Source organism: Mesitornis unicolor, unplaced genomic scaffold (genome assembly GCF_000695765.1).
Source record: "Mesitornis unicolor isolate BGI_N332 unplaced genomic scaffold, ASM69576v1 scaffold31555, whole genome shotgun sequence".
Lineage (NCBI taxonomy): Eukaryota > Metazoa > Chordata > Aves > Mesitornithiformes > Mesitornithidae > Mesitornis > Mesitornis unicolor.
Window position 1 is genome coordinate 1 of NW_010188003.1, and position 10192 is coordinate 10192.

At 49.3% G+C, this 10192-nt stretch overlaps 1 protein-coding gene across 1 annotated transcript; it reads right to left on the reverse strand.

Moving 5' to 3' along the window:
• Window positions 1-4353: 4353 nt before the first annotated feature.
• On the reverse strand, window positions 4354-10189 carry UBFD1 (ubiquitin family domain containing 1; the record flags this gene model as incomplete). Its single annotated transcript, XM_010185646.1, has 6 exons — window positions 4354-4953; window positions 6204-6286; window positions 8374-8479; window positions 8686-8751; window positions 9791-9999; window positions 10081-10189. Coding segments are annotated over 6 exons (684 nt in total), but the record flags the coding sequence as incomplete, so codon positions are not given.
• Window positions 10190-10192: the final 3 nt, after the last annotated feature.

A 10192-nucleotide genomic window follows, 5' to 3' on the forward strand; every position in this document is an offset into this window, starting at 1 on the left:
GCCCCTCCGCGGCACTGCGTCCTGCGAGGAAGCGGGGCTCTTTCTTCGAGCCATTTGAGCTTCATCTGGAGGAGGAGCGGGGCACAGCCGCTCACAACGGAGCTCTTCCCAAAAACACAACCCGGGCTCCGACGGGATTTGCAGCGGGATTCAACCCGCTCCCAAATTATTCCAGCCAGGGCACCCGTGGGTACCAAACTGAGCCAGAACTCCCTAATTTTTGCGCGTTAGGTGGGCTATACATCACGTATTTCAAACTGCATTTCAGTGCTAACACTATTGGACTGTCTCGGAGCTGTTTTGGGTTTTTTTTAGGTTTCTAAAGGCAGTTTCGGTTTCTAAAGGCAGCGATGAACACGAGCAGCATCTGCCCAGCGTTACTGAGCCCCAGTGCGGCTCCTCAGCACCCGGTTTCGGGGCTGTCACACAGGGTTGGGACCTGTGACACCCCAGCAGGCTGCCCGCACCACAGCAGAGCTCAGCACAAGGATGGTTTAAAGCAGGATTAACCCTGGGGTTGCAGAGGGAGCTAAAGAGGAACTGTTCTGTAACTCGCAGCCTGTCCCAGGACGCGGTGCAGGGCTGCAGCACCCTAAGCTACAACTGCTCACGAGTAGGAAGCGGCATCGCATGCAAATGATGAAACACTCAAACGCAGAAATGCTTAATTATCAAACTTTAATTCATAAGACTAATCTTACAGAATAAAACAAGAGGATAACCAGTCAAGGTTACACTTAAAAAAAAAAATCCAGCAGTGCAAATCTAAGACTAAATATTTGTCATCTCCCCCTCCCCTGGAATAGGCAACAGTTTATTTAAAAATACCATAATGCATGGTACTTACACCTTCCAATTAAAATAAACCTGCAGTGGACACAAATACCTAAGACTTTTTTTTTTAATATAAAACCAAAGACTGGATTGCTCAGAGCATGGATAAGACATCGTGAACGTCCATGAGCCACAGCAAGCGCATCCTTGAAGGTAAACGGCCACACGGTTCATACCAGACGTGCTACAGCTCCCCTGCCCCCCGACACCCCAGTAATGAGGGCATTAATTACCAAACCAGGCGGGAGCACAAGACTGAGAGCATCTCCTGGGAAAAATCCAGTTACAGAGGCAGAAAAAGGAAAGGAAAGGAAAGGAAAGGAAAGGAAAGGAAAGGAAAGGAAAGGAAAGGAAAGGAAAGGAAAGGAAAGGAAAGGAAAGGAAAGGAAAGGAAAGGAAAGGAGGGAGGTGTGGAAGCAAACCTTGCTCCAGCGCCAGCAGCCGGGGCAGGGAGCGCCGAGCCGGTGTCCCCACATCGTGAACGCTGCCATGGGGCAGGGGGGACGTGGAGCAGCCACCGCATGGGAACGGCTCCTCTTGGCCCTCGCGTATGAAGGGGCAACGGACGGGAGCTGCGTGGAGGACAAAGCTGAGGTGGTTGTGTGCGTGTCACCAGACACAACACGTTGTGGTTCACAGCTCCTTACCCGGTTCTTGGAATTCAGAGCGGATTTTCCTCTTTCATCACCGTGCCGCCCTTATTTTAGTTACATGTTTCTCAGCCAGCGTCGTTAATGGCAATTAATGGTTTACTTTAACCTTAACCTGACGTGAAAAACTCGCGAGCAACACAACGCTTTCACGCCAGGCACAGCCTGTGCTCAGATACAGAGCTCGGGGATGGACCAGGGCTCTCCAGGCAGCGCTGCTCCAGGGGCTGCCTGCACTGGGATGCACAGGGAGGGAACACAACGCAGGGCAAGGAGAGGGGAAACCACAGCGCCGGGCAGGGACAGCACCCGCTGAGCTGTGACCCAGCGCCGTGGAGCGGGGCACATCCTGACACGGGGATGGGGATGGGGACTCTGCCTGGGCAGCACTGGTTGTGCCCTGGAGATACACGGGTGTGTTATGGACACTGCAAAGCACCCGGTGCCACTCCATAACCCAAAGTGTGACAGGGAATCACATAGACACACACAGGGAATCGCTCTGCACTGACAGGAGACCACTGAATTCATTTGGCTGAAACAAACCTCTGCACGAGAATCACCAGATACCACCACAAACTGCCCACTGAAGAGCTCACCTCGGATCTCAGACAGATCTCCTACAGCCGGCCCCAAACACCGGGGATATTCGCACTTGACGCACAACGCCTGTGTCTCCCTGAGGACCCACTGCCGAATTGCTCCCCAGCAGGGTCTGTTTGGCTGAATACGCCCTGCAGGCGATCACAGACGTCGCAGAGTAAAACCCAGAGTCAAGAGAGGCTCATGAACAGGCCAGCAAGCTGCGACACTGGAAAATCTGTGAGTAATACAACTGAGTACTGCGGTACAACACCATCCAACCAGAGATGGTGACTTCTTAGGTATTAATGTCAATAACTGCCTTGGAAAAATCGGTACAGACCAGAAGATGCAAAGCTCCACATCATCCCCATAGAGGCCTTAAAAGCAGCGCTGCCAAGTACTCATTCCAAAGAGTCCCCAAGAAACCTGCTGTGTTAAGCCAACAAACACCAAGTAAAGCACTTGACACGAGCATCGCGTTCCTGTGTTTTAATTCCAACTTTGCACGTGGAACAAAAAAAGTGAAACATTTTCATTTATCAAAAATAACTGAAGTTGAAAAGAAGCACCTAAACAGGAGCACACTTCTAGTTTGTAACCGCTTTGGACCCAAGGGGTTTTAGATTTGGGACTAGGGGTTGTGCCCGGTCCTTGGGACACAGCGAGGATGCGGTGCTGCCCCGCACAGCACCACGGTTGCGTTCACCCATCACCGGGGCTCGGACACATCCACGCGTCCCCTGGAGGAGCAAACCAAGGACCAGGGAAGGCAGACGGACACGGACGGACGCACAGACAGGCCCGAGCAGATGAACACACGCGGGAGCTGCCAAGCACACAACCGAGGAGTGCAGAGGTGACCCCGAGTGACAGAACAAGCTCACGTCACCACATTTGATGCCGTACTGCGGACGCTTTCCACCAGGTCCTGAATTTTAACTTGAAGCCTCAGCACCAGGCCTGGCAATAAGGAAACAAGAGGTGCAATGGCTGCGTTTGAACCTTATCTCCAATGAACTCCTGTCAGAGGGGGCCGCTGCAGGGAGGGCCCCCCAATGCCCTTGTGTCACTGCACACAGAGGAAGCATCTCGAGCTGCGGGGGCACCAAGCACACCACTGGTGTATGTGGAGGATATGAAACACCCAAGAGTTCATAGTGCGCGAGCGCTCTGACCGAAAATACAGGACAAAAGCTGCCTACGTCGCCATCGAGAGCCCGCAGGTCAGTACGTAACCTAGCACACAGCATGAACGCTTCACCCGGTCTCTCAAGTCAAATAAAAAGAAAACAAATACCCACTGGGGAATTTGCACCTGCTGAGTTTCGAGGAGAGTGACAAACGGACACGTTATACGTGAAGATGAGCTGTGGCTCCCGGGCTCTTCCACAAACACCGGGCACTGAGCGGTACCGAGCCCATGGCGTTAAAGAAGGAACAGGGATCTGCGAGATGGGGTCTGACACAGAGCGGGACTGACTCGCTGCGACTGCGCGGCACCAGGCTACGGCTGTGCATCTGCTCAGGACCAGGAGGTGCTGCAGAAAACCTGAGATCACAGCACGGGAGTCACTGAGATGACAACGAGGAACGTCACCACCAGAGGAGAGGAGCAAACTTGGGCAAGAGAAGCCTGAAAGGCGATTTGAACTTCAGAAGATCAGTTGCTGGAGAGATATTCTAAATTTGGAAAGATTCGCTGAATGAGATCACTGGAAGTTTTCAAATCCAGGCCACAAAAGACTGCTGCAGGTAGTTAGGACCCAAAGCAGCATCTGAGCTGCTCTCCCCACTGGGAGGGGAGGTCTCTCTGGTTCGCTCCCTTCATGAGATGCGTCCCTGCTTCGCCTGCTCCTGCCAGCGCGGCTCAGTCCAGAGGAACCCGGAGTCAAACCGGTGTCATCGCAGCGGCTGCAGAACGGTTCCGGATGCAGCACACGCGATGGAGAAAATGCTCCGAAAAATGCGGCACGCCCGGGGCAGGAGGAGAGGAGCAGAGCGGGTGCGGGCAGGGGGGGACAGCTGATGGCACAGCAGGGGACAGCACTGGGTCACTGCGGCCACAGCATCCACAGGCTGCTCCAAACACACCACGAGGAACCACCCGGGGCTTGTCGTGTTGGGAAAAAAGGAGCCAGGGAAAAAAGAAACAACAGAAAAACCCCAAAACCCAGGGCATCTTTGGGTTAAAAAAAATAATAAAATAAAATTAAAATCAGTTTTGCTACCAAAGACTGAAACCTGAAACAAAAGGGCCAGCAGAATATGGCTTACTAAACATCACTTTTGCATACTGTTTAAAGTTTATTTTTAAAAAAACCGCTTCTGAAATTGTCAGTCACAACCAAGTAACTAAAGTCAAGTCTAACGCTGGTAACTGAAACATTATGAAAATATTTTTGTTCAAACCATGTAAAAAAACCAAATAATCCTCGGTAATACATCGTCGTATTTCCTTCTCATAACTAAACGGGAAGATCGACCCTCAGCAGATTACACGCAGTATTTTGTGAATTAAGATTTATTGATTTTTTTTTTTCCATTGTATTTGCTTTAAATATGGTTGAAGCTGACTGCAGAAAAGGGATGGTGAAATTTTTAAGTTAAAAGTAAACTAATGGTGAAAGAACATCACCTCTGGCTCCCGTCAGTGCCTCGTTCATCGTGTTTTATTAACAAGTTCCAGGACTGTCACATCCAGGGACGTTGGAGGCCTCTCCCAGCAGTGTCCTTAGCTTTGTGTCATTTTCCTGTGCCAGAGGTGAGCGTGCTTTCAAAAATACTGCCACTTTCCCAGCACCGTGTCTTTGATTGCATCAACGTACTGAGTGGGTACCCAATACACCCAGTAGTAAGAGGCTTCTGTGGGGCCCAGCTGAAACGCCTGCAAAGTTAAAAACGACAAGGTTTACACACGGGAACACAACAGCGGCTCGTCCACCGCAGAGCCGGCCAGCTCTCTCCTACCTGCTGCTCCTTCCAGCACTGCCACCACCGCAGTGACTTGCTGAGCGACTGAAAAAGCATTTCTCAGAGAAACAAGAACTGCAAAGCACCAGCTACAACGACGGGCTCTTTCCTTTTGCGATACCACAGCAGCAGTGGAAACTCCGGGCCAGTTTCAAGAACGTGAGGAAATGACTCTGGAAAACAGGCCCTGGAGCATAGCTCAGGGTCCCTGAAGCAGTGACCGGGATGCACAGGGCTGGGAGGCCAAACGGGGATGAAGGCAATGACCACGCTTGCACAGCCATGAAATCTCACAGAATTTTGCATTTAGAGATAAAGTCCTGCTCTCAGCTTCGGCCAGCGCACACAGGAGAGGAGCACCACGGCACACCATGGCCCCCGTCCTTGCTTTAGGGGAAGAGCTGCTTGTACCCTGTTCTGCAGAGGACATTTGCTTACACAGCGATCAAAAATCACCTGTCTGGACAGAGACCGGAGCAGAGCCCCTCTGCAGACAATTTTAAGGTACAACATTTTCCCTTTCTTCCCCCAAAGAAGGAAAGACACTTACAGAAGGAACTTACTTCAGCATTAAAAGTTAGGTACTGTACTTTGGAAAGCAAGACCTCAAAAAGCCCCATAGATGACCTCAAACAACCCCTCAGATTAAAAGAAACAGCCAAAAGTTCAGTAGAATTAGCACTCTACTTAAATGTGCTACTTTTCTAGATGCAATACCAGCTTTTCAGAAAGCTGCATATGGGAAAAAATCTTGCAGCATCAAGTAACTGTTTAATTTTAGCCTCCAGCAAGGCGTGTTGTTTATACAAATACAACAGAAGCCAGAAATCAAACGAGACACAGGAAAACGTCACTAACGTTAAGAAATCTTGAGCTGTGTCGTGGGTACTTTCACTGTTGTGACACTGTCACAAGACAGAAGATATGAAATAAAACTCAAGCACTCAGGCTTGTGTGAAACCAGCCCAGATTTCCACAGAGTAGCAGATACTCAAGACGCCCCCCAAAACATTTACACCGCGGCAGCAGCGCACGGCCACGTTCCCTCCCTCCCTCCCTCCCTCCTCAGCACAGGAGGCTGGCACTGCTGTTTTAAAGGCCTCACTTCTGTGTATTTGCATAAAGTAACGAGAATGATCTTATTAAAGCAGAGACGTTACTCACCATCATGTGGTAATCCTCATGTCCTTCAATAGGTTCACTCACCACATTTTTAATGGACCCCATGGGTAACTTTTCTGTTCTCTCTACATTAAAATTGATCAAAGCGTTATTTCTGACACATGAGGGAGCAGTATTTCACATCAATGTCAAACACCACCTCCACCACTTCCCCGAGCTCCTCACGGCAGCACTTTCCTCTTTGGGAGAGCACTTCTACAGACACCAGGAGGCTGCAGAAGCCGCATGAGGACAGGGTATCTAACTCTGAGCCTGGGGCAGCATCCAACTGCGACTACAACACACAGGGAAGGAGATGCTCATGAGAAAACAGGGAAAGAAACAGAGAAACTGAACAAAAAGATGCCTACAGTTCCACGTCAGCCAGCCAGAGGAAACCAGCAGGAGTGACAGAGCAGACCTTTTCTGCCTCAGTTCTGCCCTCACTTCTTCCTTAACTCCCAGATCCTTCCTTTCTTTCCAGCCTAAAATGATCTTTTGGGACATAAGACAGAGAAAAGCACAAATGCTCCACAAAGGAGCAACAGAACCGGGAGCTCCTTAGATGCATCCGATTTGTGTGATCCAGAAAACAGCACCTACCTAAAAATGACACACAGGGAGATAAATTCAGTGATGGAGTGACAAATATTCTCCACCTCGGTGCCGTAACTGAGCTGACTCTGAACTCCCCCAGTCAGATCTGTGCCATTCATTCATTGAGTAAAATCTCCCTTTGCACTCCTTTAGCATCCTGCAAGCCAACCACTCTGTGCAATATCCCATCAACAGACAAACCCACATCACCAATGCCTAAATGAAAATGAGACAGAGCAACTGAGAAACATCCACCGGTACCAAACCTCTGACCACAGAACGGACAGAGTGATCTGCGGGGGAAGAATCAGCTTCAGCTTTCCAGGACTGGCAAGGCAAGAACTGCGCTGACACCCAGCCAGTTTATTACGCCCTTACGAGCTGGCACCCATCACGAATTTCTCAGAGCAGGAAGGAGCTTTTCCCAAGACCAGGCAGCAATTACAGCCATTCCCTGGAGGAAGCAAGCTGCGGCTAATTTTGGGAAGCAGGGGAACAGGTTACATGAAAGAGATGACTACAAGAAGAATCAAATTTCACAGCTTGAGAAACACCAATCTAGAGCACTTCAGAAATACTAAACCTTCAACTCGTCTAGAAGGTGAAGGAGGAGGATTAGCTGCCTAAATACTAGTGTGTATTTGAACACATGGTCGATAACAACAAGATCTGCCTGCCTGAGCAAGGAAAAAACAAACCAGAACCCAACATCTCACTCCATCACTTAGCCCAGGAGAAAAATCACCACAACTGGTACTGATAGAGGGTTGAAAGCCAAAGAAAACTTCAGTCAATTCTGTCCTACAAAGGAAAGGTCAAAAGCTTCTGAGATTTCTGCTTGCTTTGGCAATAACGTAGCAGCTGGAGGTGCCATCCAAAGCTACCACTACCATCCCACCGGGTTATTTACTGGGACAGTGAGCGAGCCTTTCTGCTCCTCCTGCTCCTCATTACAGCAGTGCCCCATCCTGGTCAGGCTGAAGGAGCAGAGCTGCTTTGGAGGCAAGTGTTATCTGAGGCGTCCTCAGCCACACACGTTATCCAGCACCACAGCACCACTCGGGATGATAACCCCATTCCTCTGCACAGCCACACGTGCACCGTTTCTGCAGCTGGACAGCACTGCTACAAGACCCCCAACCGATTTGGCTGAAGGATGGGTAACGACAGAGATGCCAGCACTCCTGGTTTTAATCCTGGTCCTAAGATTCCCTTTCGAGTCCCAGCCAAGTCACTGAGCCTCTATAAGTTGTTGGCACCAACCCAGCGCTTATGAAGTGCTTTTGAGATATGACAGAGATGCCAAATGTTGTCACCTACACTTGGTGCTATGAATAGCAGGTTCGACTGGCACAGCTGCACCCGAGCTTTTCAAGAACACAAGTAAAATATCAGGGAATACTCAATGATCTGGGAGAATGGCATTTAAGAGGAAGCAGTCTTTAGTTCTGAAGTATTACAATACCACCATTACTCCTAAATGCAGTTTAGTCACACCAGAAGCTATTTCTAGGTCACACAATTCCCTTCTAGCCCAATTATCAGTTATTCATCTCGGAGTGTTAGAGCTGCTCACCTTTTGTACCAATCCATAGCTGGTCTTGCTCAAGTTTAAAGGTCAGCCTTACTTTCCCCCCTGACTTGTTGTACATGCCAGACAATGGCACTGTTGGCAGGCGCTCCTACAAAGAGGCAACACAGTAAGTCACGGTGAGGGACCTGAACAGGAAAAGCTGCACCCTCCAAACTTCTTAAGCGTCAGGATGATCCAGCTTTCCAGTTTTCTGCTAAGATAGCAAGGAACGAGTGAACCAGCAAAGAAAGGTCTCAAAGCACTGAAGTCTCTCTCTCCTGGTTACAACAGTGTCTCAAGTATTTGTTCACTTACCTGGACACCTTTAACCGAAGGCATCACATCGTCAGGTTTTCCTTTATCCAATACTTTTCTGTGTTGCTAGAATACAAAAATAGAAATTACAATTTACAGAAACACAACACAGTGTTTAAATCTACTTCCAGCTGCACCCGTGACCGTATCCTGAGAGCTCTAAGAGACCGTTAAGGACTATTCAGTCATTTATCACACCGGAAACAGCTTTTGAAGTTAACCGAGCACTTTGCACGACAGCCTAAAGAAACTGTATAAATGAATAAAGGGCAACATCCCTTCTAGAGCATACGTGAATACAGATCTGTAAAAATTTAAGAATCCTGAGTTCCACTTTATCATGGGACGTGCTGAACCACATCTTTGGCATTTAGCAAGAGAATTTTAAGTCAAGTGAAGGGCAAAGCGTATCCAGTGCACGGCAGAAACCCCTCCACGCCTGACAGCGCAGCGGACCTCAACACAGCAACAAACCAGAACAGAGCAGAGCAGCAGTAACAAGAAAACCACGTCCGCAGCTTGTACATCCCCGAGTGCCTTTGAACAACAATGGAACTCACAGTGAACTACGATATATTCTAGAAAAACAAAAGCACGGTTCAGAAAAGCTGCAGGTTAAAAATTAAGTAGTGCATCATTGATCAAATTTCTTTTGCAGAAGTGGGTTGGTAATACCTGGAGGTGAAAATCCGTTATCAGCCCCACAACAGCACCAACCCGAGCCTCCCTGCACTGCACTTCACCCCTATCCAGGGGCAGCACCTCGATACACAACATCCACGTCCCCTTCAGCGCTGGGACAGCTGAGGGCACTGCTCTCTTGGTGTTCATTTTATAGGCTGCTTTTGCAGAGCAAATTATTTTATGCCAATAAAAACTGGTTAGTTTTTAGATAGAATTAATCTAGACTGCGCTTGAGCTAACCACCACGAAACATCTACATTGTTTACCATTTCTTATCTGAAACGCTAGGATGAGCCTGGCAGCAGCACAAGCAGTGCCCTGCAAAGCCTCAGCCCCTGCCAGGCTGAATGTTTTTCTGCTGCTGGAACTCCGTAAAATCCTACAGCTCCCCCGCGCCAGGAATTACTGAGACATCAACAACCTTTTGTCTGCAAAGCGGCTCCTTTTTGTTTTCTTCAGCTTTGACCTCCTGTTGAGCAGCTTCTTTGGGCGTGTTTACTGCTAGAACATCATTGATAGTAGAGCCAACCACCATTATTTTCGCTCCGTTTGTGACTTTGATTTCCCGCAACGTTTTCTCCTCAGGTAGAAGTCCCTTGAACATAACTTTCTGCATAGCAGGGGGAAGGCCTAAGGGGCAAGAATAACGATTACAAGAGCGCCCGAGCATGGTGGAGGGAGACGCGGGCCGGGGCAGGAGCCCCCACAGACCTGTGAGCGAGTGGATCTTCTGCTTCAGCTCGGCCCCCGTGCTGTCCAGGCAGAACTTCACGTCGTACTTGTTCTTGTTCCAGATCACCTTCAGCTCCACCAGCTCCTTCCC